General features: G+C 42.5%; 1 protein-coding gene across 3 annotated transcripts in view; it reads left to right on the forward strand.

Moving 5' to 3' along the window:
* The window catches only part of Ttc39b (tetratricopeptide repeat domain 39B), a 100,494-nt gene that overhangs the window by 73,720 nt on the left and 7,684 nt on the right, over positions 1-19,090 (forward strand). For 2 of the 3 annotated variants that reach the window (XM_055629744.1, XM_055629761.1), the window contains 9 exons: positions 143-251; positions 1,166-1,233; positions 1,318-1,377; positions 3,090-3,251; positions 4,806-4,897; positions 6,295-6,421; positions 9,084-9,192; positions 13,409-13,526; positions 15,717-15,833. In XM_055629744.1, the coding sequence (XP_055485719.1) occupies positions 143-251; positions 1,166-1,233; positions 1,318-1,377; positions 3,090-3,251; positions 4,806-4,897; positions 6,295-6,421; positions 9,084-9,192; positions 13,409-13,526; positions 15,717-15,833 (962 nt within the window). The remainder of the gene's footprint in view (positions 1-142; positions 252-1,165; positions 1,234-1,317; positions 1,378-3,089; positions 3,252-4,805; positions 4,898-6,294; positions 6,422-9,083; positions 9,193-13,408; positions 13,527-15,716; positions 15,834-19,090) is intronic. The other variant, XM_055629753.1, reaches the window with a different exon arrangement.

The following is a 19,090-nucleotide window of genomic DNA, read 5'->3' on the forward strand; positions in this document are numbered from 1 at the left end:
CAGTAACATTATTCCAAGCTGGTGGAAAATAAAACCCTAAGTTCATAGAGGGCAATACTCAGGAACAAATATTATATTTTCGAAATATAATCTTTTTTTCAGTTAGATTTTTTTCTGTCTGTGATGCAATTGCTCCCTGCAGGACCTGGGCCTTCTGCAGCTACGGGAAGGCGCCTCAGGGAGCAGCATGCGGTCCCCGCTCTGCTGCCTTACCATCCTGGCTTTCCATACCTACATCTCCCTGATTCTCGGTAAGAGCTAGTCGTCTCTGTCTGTTTGCTTCTGTTTGTTGTTTTTGAGTTAAGATGGAAGATAGTGGGGTTTATCAGAGTGATCCTTGGCAGAGGCACTTGATTGTTTCCACCGAACATTTTAAAAGTTGCTTATATGGGGCTGGAGAGATGGCTTCGCAGTTAAGGCACTGTCTGCTCTTCCAGAGGTCCTGAGTTCAATTCCCAGCAACCACTTGGTGGCTCGCAACCAACTATAATGGGATCTCATGCTCTCTTCTGTCATGCAGGCATACATGCAAATAGAGTGTTCATATGTATAAATAACATATGAAATCTTTTTAAAAATTGCTTATATGTATTTATGTATTTTATGCATACACATGTTTTGTCTGCATGTGTGGACCACGTGCATGCCTGTTGCTCACAGAGGCTATTAGATCCCCTGATACTGGAGTTCCAGATGGTTGTGAGCTGCCATGTGAGTGTTAAAAATTGAACCTGGGTTCTCTTCAAGAATAGCTAGTGCTCTTAACTACTGAGCCAGCTCTCTAATCCCTTATTAAACATTTTAAAAATCTAGTCTCAGAAAAGATTTATGCATTAAGTTGTTGTATTTTGCCATATTCCTGTTAGATTTTTATTATATTCATGTTGGATTTCCATTTTTTTTTGGTAGAAATTAAATTTGGAGGTAAAGTAAGTTAGCCTTGAAAAGTAGAAATGTCAGTGGGAGTCTGAGATAGCCACCTCTATTCTTAAGAACTCATCTGGCCTAGAGCTCTTTAAGTCAGACACTTCACAGATGAAAACAAAATAATCAGTGCCCTTCCTCTTGTCCATGAGTGTCTGCTGGGGGTTAGTGGCATCTGGGGAGTTGATTATAAATACGCGCCGTAGCTCCTGAACACTGAGCTGTGTTTGTTCACTTCCAGGTACAGGAGAGGTCAATGTTGCGGAGGCGGAGAGTCTCCTCGCACCCTTCCTGCAGCAGTTCCCAAACGTATGCTTCCTGTTCTGTTGTCTGTTCCAGCCGAGACTCGCGGCCACCACTGTCTGCTGAGTGTGTCCTTTGCTCTCTCCGCAGGGCTCCCTCATTCTGTTCTACCATGCCCGAATTGAGCTGCTGAAAGGCAATGTTGAAAAGGTAGCCACTTTAGCAAGGGTTACGTAGGGGCGGTGTCTGTGGTCAGACGGCATCACATGGTCATTCAGCATGAGGCAATGTGGTGACACGGACTAGAAAGAATAAACTGGAATGTAATTTGGAAAAGCTGAGCCTTTACTTTGTGCATATATGCTGTCATATTTAGTAACTTACCTCAATGCGTGTTTACACAGAAAGTACATCAAGTGTTTCATGGTGGAATGTGTAACAAATACTGAAAAAAAGAATGTGTAAGGCAGGCACAGTGTTGCATGCCTTTAATCCCAGCACTTGGAGAGGCAGAGGCAGGCAGATCTCTGTGAGTTCAAGGCCAGCCTGGTCTACAAAGTGAGTTTAGAGCAGCCAAGGCTACATAGAAGAACTATTCCCCCCATAGAAAACAAAATAATATATAAAATAATACATGGGCAAATTAAGAGGTTTCAGAAAACTTTGGCCATTATCTATTTCTCCTTTGATTTTGGAAACTATCTTTAACCTTTGTTGCAAGTGCTGCACTGTTGTTTTTTTTGAAGAAACTAGTTGATTAATTACATTGAAGTAGAAGAGAAAAGTGTGTGTGTGTGTGTGTGCTGTGTCTATGATATCCCTCCATACAAATGAGAGGAAACATGTTTTTGTGCTTTTAGTGAACTCTAGGTCTTCCTCCAGGTCTTTATGTTTGAGTCTGCCTCTGCTCATTTTGAAGGCTGGATTTTCTTCTGTGAGGTGGATATTTTATACTTACTAAAGGGATCTAGTACTGGTGACGGGCCACGAAGCCGTCATCCCTGTGGTGCCCATATATACAGGCTATAGGCACTCACACATACAAATAAAAAATGAATCTGTAAACACATGGGAATCCATATTTCTAGTGTTCTTTGTTAACTTGGGAAATCTCTGTCCTTAAAGTTTTTTACCCATGTGATGGGTGTTAAAAAAAATGAGGTTTTTTTTATTTTTTATTAATTACACTTTATTCATTTTGTATCCCCCCATAAGCCCCTCCCTCCTCCCCTCCCGATCCCACCCTCCCTCCCCTTTCTGCATGCATGCCACTCCCCAAGTCCACTGATAGGGGAGGTTCTCCTCTCCTTTCTGATCAAAAATTGAGTTTTTGACTTCATATTATTATTACTATTATTATTTGTTGTGCTGGTCAAGTCTAGGGTTTTGTGTATGCTGAGCAAGTGTCTTACCACTAAACTATGTTCCTAGCCCAGTTTCAAGTTTAGGTAGTCAGTTTCTGAATTTGTTATATGTTTATTTATTATTCTTTTCTCTGACTTGTCTGGCACATCTTTACCAGATTTTCGGACAAGGGCTTGGTTAACCTTTGCCTGTAATGTAAGCAGTGATACCTTCTCTTTGCCTGTCCAGTGCCTGGAATTTTGTTTAAAATGTGTTTTGTCTAATGGAGTTTCTTACACTATAATAGTCTGTGTTTTAGGAAAGAACTTTGGCATTTCTATCTTACTTGGAAATGGGCTTTTCCATTTCTGTCTTATAAAGTACAAGGTCCTATCACAAAGTGAAATAAAGCAGCAGAATCTAACTGTGTCATCACACGGAAGGGAGAGAATGTAATGTCATATTGAGTGGCTTAATGAGTGATGATATTTGTACAAAGTGTTTTATGTATTTTTCCATTAGGTTATTATCTCCTTGTCTAATATCTGGATGATCAGCTTTATGCAATTGACTTATAGGCTCAAGAAACATTTCGAAAATGCATTTCAGTTCAAGAAGAGTGGAAACAGTTTCACCATCTCTGTTACTGGGAATTAATGTGGATTCATATCTACCAACAAAACTGGATGCAGGCGTATTATTATTCAGACCTGCTTTGCAAAGAGAGTAAATGGTCCAAGGTAAGTGTCCTGCTTTATTCAGTGTCCTCTGTCTGCTACATGGCCATGGTACTTTGTCCTTTAAGACTGATTTTTCAAGAATGTGGCATAGACACTTAGAAGGAAGTGGGCAGTGAGTAACTAGTATGTAATTGCAGGTACTGACCTCAGCATTCAGGCTTTAAAAATTTCCCCAAAGTGCTCTCCAACAAAGGCATTTTACCTCCAGCATAAACTGCATGTGTGATTACAGTCCTGTGGATCAATACTGGAATTTTGTGGGTTTTGTAGTCTTTTTCATCCCTAGTAGTCAAGTTTTTGGTGATAATTAAAGTTAATCCAGAGCCAATTTTGAGAAGTTGGGAGGAAGAGATCATGATCTTTTTTGCTCATTCTGCCCTCTTTCCCACCTATGGTGGCACAGGGGAATGGTCACATTAACTGAAAAGTGTTGCTGTCATCTGAAACAGACTTAAAAAAAATAGTTATTGATATTTTTATTCAGTTTTGAAAATTGTGTAGTTGTGCAATTGTGCAATGTATTGGAGCATCTATTCCTTTTTCTTTTGTTTTTGGTCTTTTGAGACAGAATATTACTTTGTAGCCGAGGCTAGCCTGGAACTCACTATGAATCCCAGTTTGGCCTTGAACTTGTGGCAGCCCTCCTGATCAGCGTCCCAAGTGCTGGGATTATAGACATGTTGTTGGGCCCAGGTACAGCAGAGCTTTTTAATCACTTCAGTTAGAGCAGAGAACTAACGCCTGTGTTTGCGTCATTTTTAAAAAATTTTATTTTTATACAATGTAGTGTTATCTAGTGTCCCCTCCCCTCAAATCTTTCCTAACTTTATGTTCTCCCCCTTTCTCTCTTTAAACAAACAAACCCATAAATCACAAAAATGAAAATCAAACACGCAGAATCAATAAAGCAAATTTCAGAACAAAACAAATGCCCTCCCCCACCAAAAAAAAAAACAAAAAACAAAAACAAAAACAAAAAAAAAAAACCTACAAAACAAAACCAAAACCAACTAAACGACCAAACAAAAACCAACAAAAATGTTGGCCAGTTTCTCTTAGGCATGAGGCTACATCCTGTCTGGAGTATGGTCAATATACCCAGTGATGCTTCTTGTAGAAAACTGATTTTCCTATTCCCAGCATGTATCAATTGCAAATAGCTTCTTGGTTAGGGATGTGGTCCCATATCCACTTAACCCTCTTGGTATTGGGACCTTGATGAAATAGACAGTCAAACTTTATACTTTCTTATTTTTAAAGATTTATTTATTTAATGTATATGAGTGTTCTATCTGCATGTACACCTGTGTGCCAGAAAAGGGAATCAGATCACATTATAGATGATTGTGAGCTACCGTGTAGTTGCTAAGAATTGAACTCAGGACCTTTGGAAGAGCAGCCAGTGCTCTTAACCTCTGAGCCATCTCTCCATCCCACTTGATACCTTTTAACCTGATATCTGGATGGTTTCTAGATCACTTCTGGTTTGCAAGGTTAAAATGTCATGTTCCCATGAATGTTCTCTCATGAGCCCCTTGTCTTTTTTCCCTCAAGGCAACATATGTCTTTTTGAAAGCTGCCATTTTGAGCATGCTTCCAGAGGAGGATGTGGCAGCAACTAATGAGAACGTGGTGGCTCTGTTCAGGTGAGCACAGCGCTGTTTCTGTCACAGAGACCTTGGGGGTGTTAGACGCATCTGAGTTTTCCTTTCATGCTCTGTTTCCATAGTTTGTTATTTCCCTACTCACTGATACAGACACATTTACTTAGAATAATGCATTTAGCTGAAAGCCAGCATGTCATTCATTTTTTGAGGCAGGGTTTCTCTGTGTAGCCTTGGCTATCCTGGAACTCACTCTGTGGACCAAGCTGTTCTCAAACTCACATAGATCCACCTGCCTCTGCCTCCCGAATGCTGGGCTTAATGGTGTGTGCCACCACTGCCTAACTAGCATGATTTAGCATGATTTTCAGATGTGTTTGCATGTCTGGGAATCATGAATATGCACCGTTCTACTTGTTTCCTAGAATTAGGATTTAGATACCAAGGCTCTGCACCTGCTCTCTCATATTGGCCTTCTTTTCCTCCTCGTTTGGTTCTTTCGGTGATGTTATTGGATATTTGCTCCAATCCTTTTCCTTGTTTATGCATTCATAGAATTATACATAAGAAGCAATACCAAACATGTGGTCTTCTCCCCACAAACATGTAGTCTCTTCATCCAAGTTTCATTTTCATGTGCTTAGATTGTGTGTGTTGAATGTACATAGGGGTGTGTGTGTGTGTGTGTGTGTGTGTGTGTGTGTGTGTGTGTGCATACCTGTACATGTGCAGAGGACAGAGGACAACAACAGGAGTCCCAGTCTACTCTCTCTGCCTTACTTTCTTTCACAAGGCCTCATTGAACCTGGAGCCATCCTGCTGGCCAACAACTCCCAGTGACCCTCCTGTCTCTACCTCCCCATTTCACTGGGGTACAGGCTGCATAAACTAGCCTGGGTTCCCAGCACTTGAACTCAGCCAGCACTCTTGCTTGCTGAGCCGTCTTCCAGCCCAAATTCCTTAGCATTTTGAAAATACTAAATCCTAAAATGATTACTTACAAAGTTACCTGTGCTTTCTTAAATTACGCGTATGAATGGCTGTCTTTTAGACGTTATAGATGTGTCCGTTCCTACAAATACTAACAAGAAATGTACTAATTTATAGTGTTCCCTCTGGATGGGTAAATACTTGGGGCTCTTTTCTCCTCATTTATGGAAATTAACAATTTTATACCTAGATTATCCTGGACTATGTTTGACAGACATAAGACACTAGCTAAGCAGACTGGAAGGAAATGTGTCAGTTAGGGGCTCTCATGGACTTGTACATCCATATTACCATCCCAACCCTACACTGCCAAATTCAGATCTGGGTAGAGCCCAATAAGGTGCACTTGGGGCAGGTTCCCTGCTGCTACTGGCCTGTGATACAGGTCTGAAAACCTCAGTTGTGAATAATATGTGTGCTCACTGGCCTTTCCATGGGGATCTTCACAGACAGGTTGATGGCTTGAAGCAGAGAATCGCTGGGAAATCTCTTCCGACTGAGAAGTTTGCTGTGAGGAAGGCGCGGAGGTACTCACCCTCCTCAGGTGCCCCAGGAAAGCTAGTCCTGCCAGCCCTGGTATTTGCTTTTATTCACCGTTTATGTGCTAGAGATAAACTCATGGTTGAGAGCATCAAAGAACGTATTTGCCTTTGCTTATGAACCTTATAGTTCAGTTAAAAAGTATTGTATATTTTTATATTTATTCATTAATTATTTAAAAAAAATGAAAATTTTACCTGTTGTGCCTTGACTAGTTAGTATGTTCTAGACATTGTAATAAAGGCAACTTCAAAAAATCATGTGATTTCATTATAATTGAAAGTAATCTCACCAATTCCATGTTTCAGATGAAGTTTGAACATAAGTGGAAAAGGTGATGTTACTAAAATAGAACTGAACAACAAAACAAATCACAAATTTAATTTTACATTTTTTAATAGTTATGTGAAAAAGTGAAAGGAAACCTTTAAAGAATAATTTTTCAAGAATACAGTTTGCTTAATCTGGGCATGGTAGCTCATACCTGTAATCCTAACACTTGGGTGGCTGAGGCCAGAGAATTGCTGCAAATTTGAGGCCAGCCTGGGTTGCATAGTGAGTGCTAGACCAGCCTGGACTACAAAGTGAGACACTGTCGTATAAAACCAGCTGCTTCCCCACCCCTAAAGTATTATTTCTAACCCATGTAAACAAACCTTTGCCATTTTGATGTGGAAGTGTAAACAAGGCTACTCGTCCCTGAGCCGTGCCACGCCCTTTGCACCGCAGCCTTCCGTAGACATGGGTTTCCTACCAGGGATGAACCTCCCTTTGGACTAGCATGTTGTACTGCGGAGGAGCCTCCGGGCTGGAGGCCACTCTTGTCCACTGGAGCTCACCCTCCTAATCACCTCACTGTTTTGGCAAAGCCCCTTTGAAAAACATGATTTGATTTAAAAATTTTAAAAAAGCTATCTTTTGAGAGTGCTGAATGTGCTATGCCACCATGAGTCCAACTGTTTTCCAACCGGAAAGATGTTGAGTGCACACTGGTGTCCCAGTCCTCCTAGGTAGTTATCTGAGTGATTATTTAATCATTCTCCTTTGAACTTCATGTCGAGTTTTCTAGTTTTTACTGTCAATAGCCATAATACGGTGAACATCATTTACATGTACATGTAATTCCCTGAGAGTGTTTTCAAAGAAACGGAATTCTTAGTTTAAGGTGTTGTATGAATGTTTGGGTAGATAATGCTAAGTCTCTACCTCCCCCCAAAACAATTGTATCAATTGAAATGACGGATAATACTTTTCTCTTTTAATTTGCATTTCTGGGCTGACACTTGAGTGTCTTTCTGTGCTCATACAATTTTAGTCTTTCTGCATTGTCGTTTGTGTCCTTCTTTAGTTTCATTGGGTTATTTTTGTCTTGTTGCTGACAAAACACAGACGTTCTTTATGTATTTTTAAGAGGAATAAGAACATAGCCCCTGGCAGGGGTCAGAGAGGAGCTAACCTGCAACTAGCCTGGAACCCTGAGATTAGACTGGGTGAGAAAGAAATGTAATGGACCTGTAATCATGTCCTGAGCACAGACAATAACAAGAACACTGTGCTAACACGGAGACCTCCTCTCCCAGACCTGTTGTTGCCTAATTAGCTTTAGCTCTGTTTCTCATTCATTTATATCAAGTGGTCTGCACTGAGGCTTTTCTATGTCAGAGAACTTTGCAGAAACTTTACTGAACCATTCTGTTTCTTTTTGTCTACATTAGTGCTTAGACACTGTTGTGTATAAGACTTTATCATGCTTTGAATCAACTGAAGGTTGGGTATAAAGTGACAAAGAATTGACTGGAATTGGTCACATGTAGCCTGTTTTTCATAAAAATCTCAAACCAAGCTTGCCTCTCCTTTTGATAAATACTACATCAATAAAAAATTTAAATCATCACAAGGTTAAAAATACTGTTATTGAGTTGTGTTCTTAGCTTCCAGTGCCATAAAGCAAACCTGATGCCATCATTTCCTGCCTCATTTCCATGGATGCTCTGCTAAGAGAATTATCAAATAATATCTGTCATAACTTAAAATTCATGCTCATCGTATATCCTTTAAAACGTGAACTACACTATCTGGACATTAGAAAAATATTTTCAAGCAAGAACACATTTGCTTTTGATCCAAAAAAAATTCTCATCTGTTAGCCCATTAAATAATCTGCAATGAGAAGTCATTAGTTTACATTTCAGGAGCTGTCATTCAGCCATATGGCCTTTAAACAAACGTGTTTTCTGCATATTGGATTGCATTACTGGGCCGACACATGTTTTTAATGATATAAAAGAACCTGAGCCCAGTAAAATAAATATTCCAATGATCATTTCTAGTGATATGCTTGGAAACATTTTATGTAAACAAGTAGCAGACATTTTAAAATATTTCCCTTTACTTAAAAGTAACAACAAAAATTTACATTAAACAAAGTTGTTCCTGGTGTCAGTTTAAAATATTATTTTGCTTCTGTATCTATTTTTCTATCCAAAGGATTGTATGCTAGCAGATAATTAGTATGTGTTTGTTGAATGAATGAATGAATTTTTAGTAGGAGTATAAGATACATGAGTACTTACCTCAGAGCATAAAACACAAAAGGCGTATGGTAAAACCAGGGGCAATCGTCACTAAGGTCCAAACGAATAAAGGTTAGACACAAAACACCTCACATGTTGCCAATGAAACCCTCCTTCTTCCTTAGGAAATGATGTACGTCTGGAATGGCTTTTCAATAGTGAGCAAAAGAAAAGACCTTTCTGAAAGCCTCCTGGTGACAGTAGAGAAGGCTGAGGCGGTTTTACAAAAGCAAAGTAAGTGTGCAGGGTCCTTATCTCTGCCTCGTCTCCTCCCCTCTCTCCCTGGTGCACATCTGCCTGTGCTGATCTGTGTTCATCTCAAGAGCAAGGCTTGAGCCTGTGGTTGTCATCAAGGTAAAGGACATCTCTTGTTATGCCAGTGAGTTTTGAGATTGTTATTCTGAAAGGACAGCTGCTACAAACATGCACGTAGGCTGTGACTCCATATTTTATGGCATAGCTGTTGTGGGCCAGTAGTTAGTACTTTTGTTGTTAAGGAACTGCCCTTTTTATTCCTGCAACTGTAACGGAATATCACAGGCTGGGTGATTTATGAAGAAAAGGAAGTATGTCTTCCACAGATCTGGAGACTAGGGGTTTGCAGGGCAAGATGCTACAGCTGATGAAGACCTTTTTCCTGCCATAGCATAGCAGAGGGCATGGCATGGAGAGAGAGGCACACTGCACACATTACCACCTCTTAAAGTTCCTACCCTTCAACACAGTCTCAGTGACAATAGAGTCTCAGTATGTTTGGAAAGGAACACTCCAACCATTAGCACACTGTGCTGTGTTCTGAGTGGCCCCTTTGCTTTATATTCTGACCCACAGTGCAGTCTGTGCTCTCTCTCACATGGGCACCAGGCATACACGTGATACACAGACGTACACAGAGGCAAAACACACACATAAAACAAAAGAGAGTAGTAGCCAATCTAATGGACATAAGGCAGTCTTTGCTATTTTATTGTGAAACTGTTTTAAAAAGAAAAATGTTTTATTTTGTATGGAAATCAACACAACCACATCATTTTGAAATTGAAATAGAGTGGAAGTTTGCTTAAGCTTCCCTTTAAAATAAGATTTCGGGGCTGGAGGGATGGCTCAGTGGTTGAGGGTACTTGCTACTCTTGCAGAGGACCCAGGTTCCACTCCCATCATCTATGTGGGAGCTTATAGCTGCCTGGAACTTCAGTTTCAGGGCATCTGACCCCCTCTTCTGGCCTCCATGGGCATGCATGTGGTGGTATATATTACATGTGGGCAAAACACTCCTACCCATAAAATAAATACGAGTATTTTTAAAAACGAGATGTCGTAAGATGGCCTGCTGCAAAAAGTTTAAAAATTTGAACAAATTCAGTAGCTCTCACTGTTGATCAGTGAATTTGACTAGTTTATTGATTTGCTCATTCAAACTCCCTTAGTATTTCCATAGCTGACATAGACTTAGAATAGGGAAGAAAGATAGCTCTTGCTGTTACAGGAATTTTCTAGAGTAAAGCCTTCATGTCCGCAGATTAATTGGATGAATGAATGTTAATGTGGAAACTGGAAAGTAAAGGAAGCCTTTTGGGAGTTATGCAAAAACAGTTGCAGGGTGCTTTCCCTACAGAAAAATAGCCAGCATTCCCCTCTATTTCCTGCTTCCCCCAGATTCAGTAGGGTACATTTCCATGCATGAACCCCCAGGCTCTGTGATGTGCTACTGTCTCCCTGCCCAAACCACAAGGCCCGGAATCAAAGGCCCTGAATTTGCAAATCATTGTCGGGTTCTTCTCTGAAGAGACCCTTGACCCTTTGGTTATTTTGCCCTCTATTATTGGAGAAAAAGAATTAGAGGAGTAATGCTTGCATCGTGTGCTCATACATAGGAAGTGCTCAGAAACCCAAACCACAGCCTTTTCTGTTTCTGTTTCTAATGGCATCTTCAGATGAGAGGCCTGAGCGAGTTCTGGGTAAATGAGCTGAGACCTGAGCTGGTTCACCAGGCTCACCCACTGGCCTGTCCTTCTCTGTTTTCCCTCTGGGTAAAAGAATTTGTTTATTGTCAGCATTACCAGATACTGCATACTAATGGTTTAGTGTTTTTTAGGACCATTGTTTTATGTAGGAACATTATCTTCTCCTCCCCCCAACTCCTGACTCTTATTAATTAGGCTCTTGTTCTTCAGAGTGAGGGTGGGGACTCTGTGATGGGCAAGCTGAGCAATACTGAGGTGTGAGGACTCTGACCATTGTTAGATATCATATCGAATGTGGTTCCGGTTTTTGCTTTGTCCATTGTGGCTCGAAAACACAGGGGAGAGGGTACTGTTGACCTGCTGTAGTGCCTGGCTCTGGTAGGTAAAGGTTGGTCACCTTCGTAAAGGGCACAGCCTAGACACAAGAGCACTTGGTGACGTGCTTAGAGTCGGCACGTGGTATTAATATCTGTACAGTTTTTCTTGGGAGTCTAACCAAATTCATCCCATAGCCAGAAGTTGGCAGCACATCCACTTTGTCTATCATTGCGGTTAATTTGTGTGGCGACATTATATAGCAAATAGAATCAGTTACATAAGGGGTAACTCAGTCAGTCTGGTGGCCTTTCACGTTTTACTTGGTGTTCATGTTTCCCTCCTGGAACATTACAGCAAGTTCCTAAAATTCTCAGTAGATATTTTTGTAGATTTCAAACCTCCCCCTCCACATTCAGGACATCCTGCAGCCTCGCTGTGCCGCACACGAGCTGGAGCATCATTATCGTGATTACAAAAGCTTTTCAAACATTCTTTCTTTTTCTCTGTGTGTGGAGGTAAGGGGCCATCTTTGTGGGCACTGGTACTTTCCATCTGCCAGGTGGGTTGTTGAGATAGAACTCAGGTCATTGGGTTTAGTAGCAAGCGCCTTCACCCGCAGAGCCATCTCCCCTGCCTTGCTGCAGTGACTCTCTTGAGATTGTGAATAACGACAGGGAGTGATCCTGTGGCAGATGGCATGCTGTGGTCAGGGGAAACGATGGCTTTACTTCTGAGGTTTGTGGAGGAGGTGGACTATGAACCCCTCTGTCACATTGCTAAGTTAAGATCTGCACAGAGTGACTTCACTGGTTTTTCAGTGGCAGTTGTCAGTGCCAGCTCAGAAACCATCACTCACTGAATGAGCAGATGTTGTCAGAACACAAACTGTCAGGAAAATGTTTCTCAAAGTTCAATAGAACATACAAAAATGACACTAAAAACTAGCATCCAGTGTGGACCTTAAGGCTTTGGGCTCAGGCCTGACTGGCCTGCTTCTCAGCAGACACCTTTGACAGAAGCATGGATTAGGGTAGGAGGGTGTTGGGAGGGGGTTCTAAATAAGTTGTAGGAAAGGTTAGAGGTGGTGTATCAGCACCTGACAGAAGTTGGAAGTGCTCCTAGGTGGGTCAGCGGCACTGTTACCACCCTTGGGGGGTAAGGCTCTACAATCAAAACACCAGCACATGTCACTGGGGACGTCTGAAGCTTGAACCCAAGGCTTTCAGGGTCTAGTCAGTTTCCTTTACCAGCCCTCCACACTGTTGTCACAGCGCGACACGTGTAAATTAGCAGTCTGTCTTGCAATGACTTGTTCGCATGTCACTTGCAAAAGAAAAAAAAAAAACAAACAGAAAAACCTCACGCATGGAACATGTGGCATGGCTACCTTTGTCACATAGCCGTCACACCATGCGGTTCACTCTGCCTGATATGTACCCAAACTGAGCTGTGAAGGCGGGGTTCCACGTGGGGAAAGGAAATACTTGACATTCTCCAGGAGCATGGAAGTCCGTGGGGACTTAGGTGCCTTTCCTGTATTTCAGAGCCATTTCATGGCATAATTTCCCCCCAAAAGGACATAACCTGGGAGAATTGATAGGTTGTAAACATAACGATCTGGAAGAGAGGTTTCTGCTTCCTGCATTTTGAACGGGTGGGAGGCCATCTGCTTCTCCATATGGAGGTGCTATCCTCCCCTGCGCCCGCGCCAGCATAGTTAGAAGCCAAAACAACAGGAGGAGCCTGCCTGCTTCCTCCTCCTTTACCTCTGAGAGCATTAATGAGCCCGTTCTTTATTTAGCGTTCAGATTTGCTGTCGTAGCTGAGGTCACAAAATTCAGAATGGCCACCTGAGAAATCTGCCCGTGAATGCCCCGGTAATAAGGGCTGTGCTGCGAGTAAGCACCACATTTTTCTCAACGATTGTTTTCATTGTGTCCTGTATAGTGAGTTTTAAATTGTCTCCCTAAAGCCCAGCATCAGTCAGTTTCCCTCTCAGTTAGAATTTCTTTTTGAAAGTATTTTTGGGCCAGAGTCACACCTCGGAGAGTTTGCCTCATGTGTGTGAGCATGACACCACAAAAACTTGTCCCGACACCACAAAAACTTGTCCCGGCACCACAAAAACCGGTGAACTTTCCTCTTTTGTTTTTGTCTCGTGTTTCAAGACTTTATTGACTACTCTGTGGATGATGAGTGCTTGGTGAAATTACTAAAAGGATGCTGCCTCAAGAACTTACAGCGGCCCTTGCAAGCTGAGCTGTGTTTCAGCCATGTGGTGGAAAGGTAAGAGGCATTCTGAGTACAAGTCATAGCTTGAGGGGAATCTCAGGGACAGTGATGTGCCAAGCCTTCATCCTCATGAACAAAGCTATGGTTTGCTCGGAATATGGCTTCACGTATTTCTGCTCAGTGTTGAAAGATAACTCCAAAATGTAAACTTAGGGCCAGGCTGACAGTTGGTAAGTGCTTCCATTGAACTGCTGAGCTTCCCAAACTCACTTGGTCTCTGCCCCTTCTCCTGTGTGTGTTTGTGTGTGTGTGTTGCATTCTGCATGTGTTCGAGCTCCCTGGATGACAGAGACAGTACAACCTAGAGATTGAGTGTTCCATCATGGCAATTTGGCGGGGAAGAAAGACATGATAAATACTGCACTAGTTTTTTTGTCAAAAGCCGTTTCTTCTTTTATAGCAATGGTGGTGCTTCCTCATACTTTTCAGAGAGTTAGAGCAAGGGAGAATGCCTGTCTGAGCTGGTAGCCACAGTGCTCTCTCTGAAGACTGTAACCACTCACTTTGCACGGTGTAGGCCCAGTAGCAGTAGTCTCACTACTTTTCATTAAGAAGCTGAAGCTACATCTAACATCCGATCTGATTTTTCTTTTCCCTTTTAAGTTAATTAATTGGTTGATTGATTAGGTCTCCTGATTTGTAAACACAGGCTCAATGTTTTTGAAAACCGTAAGCTAAAGAGATAGAGGCCGTATAGTGTGCCACTTGACACCCTGCTTTCCATGCCATGTGCCTTTCCATGGACAGCCACCTGGACCCCTTCCTCATGACAGTTTTTATCAGAACGTGGGGCACAGTATCTAGTTCCCAAATAAGGTAATATACTGTGTTTGATGAACACACTAAGGAAGTATATGTGCAGTTCTAGTTTATTGGTGTTTTCATAAGGCTCAAGGGCCAGTGACAGCAGTGACCATGCTACTTGCTTTGTTTTGTTGAGTCTCATAGGGAATCCTTTACTCCTGTGTTTTATAAGTTTTGAACTGTGAACTCACCTTCAGTGGGGCTGAGTTGAGGAAGGGTTTTCCTATACCACTTACCTAGGCCTCTGCCAAAGCTGCTGTCATGTTAAAACCATTGTTCAGCACAGCTTAAATATGAAATGCAAGTTCCTGTGAGAGCTGGCCTATTTGTTGTTTATGTCCACGGAGATGTGTTTTGTTTTTTCTGTATGTCAAAAGTGCAGGCGAAAGGAGTTGTTGTTCCTTGCCAGTGAGTGAGTTTCTTCTAACCTGCCCTTTCTCCAGAGGACAGATCCTATGTTCTAAGCTTAAGGGGTCTCAGCTCCAGCCACCTGCTTCTATGGGTGTAGGACCTCATTTCCTGTGAGTCCATTGAGATACCAAGTCTGAGGGCTCTGCTGAACCCAGGGCTCACACGCCAAACGAGTCCTGCCGTCTTGATTTTACTTCTCTTTGGCATCTGAGAGTAGTTTGGGTTATAGCCTGCTAACCTGAGCTATCGATTATTGTCATTATGTTTATTTTAAACTTCATTATAAAAAGTTGCAAATAAAAATAAAAATCATACACTGAAATTAACCTGATACAATACTATACAAGTCAGTGAATAGTCAGAGTATCCATTCAGAATGGAAACTGTGGGGTCTCACCTTGTATTTTATACTTTTGTTAATGAATATATTTTTATGCATTTATCCATCATCAAAAATGAAAAATCCATTATTGTTAGAAACAATTCGCTCTAGATTTAAGAGACTGTTTGTTACTTGGGCTTTTTTCTGAGCTTCTCGTTCTTACAATGATGCTGAAACAGGACTTCCTGCCACCTACTCATTGACATTTTGAAGAATTCTCAGACTTAAGTGTGAAGGAAGTTGATGCTTAGTTAAACACAAAACCAATGCTACTTCCTTATTCTTCAGCTTAGAATCACGAGCCTGTGAAGATGGTCTTGGTGACTCTGGGTTCATCTTGTTGCAGGTCTGTGTGTTGATCTGCCTGAGAGGTCATACCATAGCAGTGTTGGCCTTACCGTAAGGAACAAAAGAATAGTGTGTGAAAGCATACTTTGTCCTGTAGGTCGCTGAGTACCATATCTGTGTGGCAGTGGCCTTCCTCTGATAGTCATAATGCTGTCTGGAAAAGGAAGACTGGTGTGTCCTTCAGATGATTCTCTTTGTGTTCTCTTAAGATTTCCGTTGATTTTCCTCTGTTCTTGTAGTGAAAAGCTGCTGAAGTACGACCACTATCTGGTACCATTCACTCTGTTTGAGTTGGCATTTTTGTATAAAAGCCAAGGGGAAATTGACAAAGCCATAAAGGTCCTAGAAACTGCAAGGTGAGTACTGAAGGTAACTCGTCCTGGTGGCGTGGAGCGGGAGACATCAGTGCCATTGCGAGTGCACCGGTGCCTTTGCACTACTGAAAGCTAGTGAGCTCATGCAGGTTCAGGGTGCACTTTCACTGACTTGGGCTCATTTCTGCACGGGAGATTTTGCCACATTTGTGCTGTTTCCAGCCCCTCAATCCATTTCTCTGTGGCTACCTAGAGATATGATTGTGACCACCTAGTTGACTGAGCAGCTTCAGCTTCTCTGTATCTGGAGTTGGGAAACTTTGTCTGCAAATGGTCAAGCAGTGTGTATTGGCTTTAGAGTGTAAGGGGTCCACTGACAGCACATGATATTTTGTAAGGAGCTGCAGTGTAGAAGATAAGTGAAAACTGGTTATGTTCAGAGCTGGTCTTTATCTGACCAACCACTGTTCTCCTGTAAGGCATGCCTGCCATTTCCTTGAGGGCCCTCTGATCATGTGAATTCCTTCCCCCACATTCCCGTCTTTCTTCTATGGCAGCTTTAGCTGTCTCTTGTCATTTCTGCTGCACAGTGACTCAGACTTGTGATCCTGGCTCACTCTCAGCAAGGCAGACCCCTGTGGTCTATTTGTCTGGAACACTTGGGGCAGAAAGAATGCCCACTCTAGTTAGGTTGAGTGCAGTAGCTCACACACAAGTGTAATCCCGGGCAGCAGGATCTTTGCCACAAGTGTGAGGCCAGCCTGGGTTACAGAGTGAGACCTAGTGTCAAAAACAAGCAAACAGAACAAAAACCAAAGCAAGACAATATAGGTCATAAAGAGCTTCGTGGTCACTGTTTATTTTTTTAGACTCACTGAATGCCTGCCATGGGCCAGATACAGTGAAAGCCATGGAAAGGCCGCTAGGAACTCAGCCCAGAATGTTCTGCATGTTAGCTGGAGGGAGAGCTCAGAGAATCAAGTGCATTCTCCTGAAATGTACAGTGTTGATCTGGGCTGCCTCGACGTTGATTGAGTTGAGTCTTGGGAGGAGGTGATAGTGTAGCTAACACCCGCAGAAGTAGGTAGTTCTGGAAAGGTCAGTCATCAGGTCATACTGCGCAAGGTGTGCCCAGGCCTCTGGGTTGTGCAGTGTGGTTAGTAGGTGGACAGTGCTTTTTTTTTTTTTTTTAACTGAGTGTGGCACTCAGAAAAGAGACACACCTCTCTTAGGGCTGCAGTATTTGGAGGTGGCCGCTAGGTACACACATAGAAGGGTGAGCTGGCCATGATGTGTGCAGCTGTGTTCAGTGCTAAAGTCAGGGCCACAGGGCCTTGAGCCAAAGTCCCCAGCACAGAGAGAGAGCGACTGATAGCCAAAGCCCTCGTGCTTGAGGTCATTAGGGGAAGCCAAGAGCTGGAGATGGAGGTCTTGAACAGTGCCTGGAACATTCCAGTCTCAGGAGTAAGCTGTAAGACTTGGACGATTAAGATCTTAATAAGATTAGGTGGAGTTAAGAGGATGTTGTTAAGTTGTTGTTGTTTAATTTTCTACATATGTCAGGATTTAATTAAGGTTGTTTCGAAACAAGTTCAGAGAGTCAAGAACTTGCCCACAAACCCAAAAACCTGAGTTTGATTACTAGAACCTACATGAAGCTAGACAGAAAGAACCAGCTCCACAGAGTTGTCCGTTGACCTCCTCTCAGGCTCTGTGTCATGCGTACCCCATGACCTCCTCTCAGGCTCTGTGGCATGCGTACCCCACCAATACATGAAATAAATGTCCAGTAGTAACAGTGATAAAATCAACCTGGAGTCTCTGAATTTGTACAACTGGTTATCAGCTAAGAAGCATTCAAGTAGGAAGAGCCAAAAAAAATTGGAAATAGTGAGAATGGTTGCTTATGAGTGCAGCTACCAAAAAGTCAAAGATAAGATCAGAGCTGTGGAAGTCATGCGTGACCTTGACAGGGAGATGAGGCGAGAAACAGACTCAGCTACTGTAAGGTAAGATGTTAGGGATGTTTGCTGTAAATAGAGTGTCATAAGGAGGAAGAAGCTTTAGGGACGTGGTGTCACCAAGTACTTCTTAAAAGAGAACTGGACGCTGCAGGAAGAAGCCGCTTTCGAAGGTAACACGTTGGGCATGAGAACAACTGCTGTTTCAGCTGTGACGTCTGTCTATCTTCAGCTGAAGCCACGAGGGCGCTGCACAGCAAGCGCTGCTGCGTCAGGCGTCACTGCTGGAACACAGTCAGCACCACTCAGGGCAGACAGAGCAGCAGGCGATGTGGAAGGACAGCTCTCTACCACCAAAAAGCTCACGGTGCTGCCACTAACCCAGACAGTGTTTCGGGCAAATGGAAACACGCTTTCCCGGGACTTCAGGGCCATCTCTGTCTGCAGTTCCCCTTTGTAGGGTGGGCTTTTCAAAGTGGCCAGAGCCTTTGGCCAGACACTGAGAAAATACTCAGTTTTTTGATACATCTAAGTAACAGGTTTATTTTAATTTGTGAATATCAGAATATGTCATACTAACACTCATCAAAGTTACCAAGAAAGTGTAAAAGTAAAAAGATAGAAAGAAACTACTTCAGAGTAGGCATCGGCTGCTGACCTGCCAAGGCAGTCTATGAAACCAGAGACCTAAATCGAAGTGTCGTATCCACTTTGCCAACTCCTATTTTATCAAAGAGAGGTCAACATGAATGAGTGAAGTCTTTGTCTTAGGGGGCTCCAGAAGTTAACACTGGCTCTTCTTCCAAAGGTCCCGAGTTCAATTCCTAGCAACCACACGGTAGCTCACAACCGTCTACAGTGAGATCTGGCTCCCTCTTCTGGTGTGCAGGCACACATTCAGACCAGAATGTTGTTTAAAAAATAAATAAATAAATATTTAAAAAAGTCTGTGTCTTAGGGTTTCTATTGCTGTGAGGAGATACTATGACCATTATGATTCTTACAAAGGAAAACATTCAGTTGGAGCTGGCTTACTGTTTCAGAGGTTTAGTCCATCACCATCATGGCGGGAGGCATGGCATGCAGGCAGACATGGTGCTGGAGAAGGAACTTGAGAGTTCTACATCTGGATTGCAGGCAGTGGGAAGAGAGACCGTGGGCCTGGCTTGAGCATTTTGAAGCCTCAAAGCCCGCTCTCAGTGACACCCTTCCTCCAATCATCCACACTCCCAATAGTGCCATCGTCCATAGGCCTATGGGGGCATTTTAATTCAAACCACCATAGTCGGATTTTTCAAATAATCTTGGGATTTTGTGCCCCCTGCTTTTCTTTTCCAT

The sequence above is a fragment of the Psammomys obesus genome, unplaced genomic scaffold (genome assembly GCF_907164565.1).
Source record: "Psammomys obesus unplaced genomic scaffold, mPsaObe1.curated_primary_1811, whole genome shotgun sequence".
NCBI classification, from domain to species: domain Eukaryota; kingdom Metazoa; phylum Chordata; class Mammalia; order Rodentia; family Muridae; genus Psammomys; species Psammomys obesus.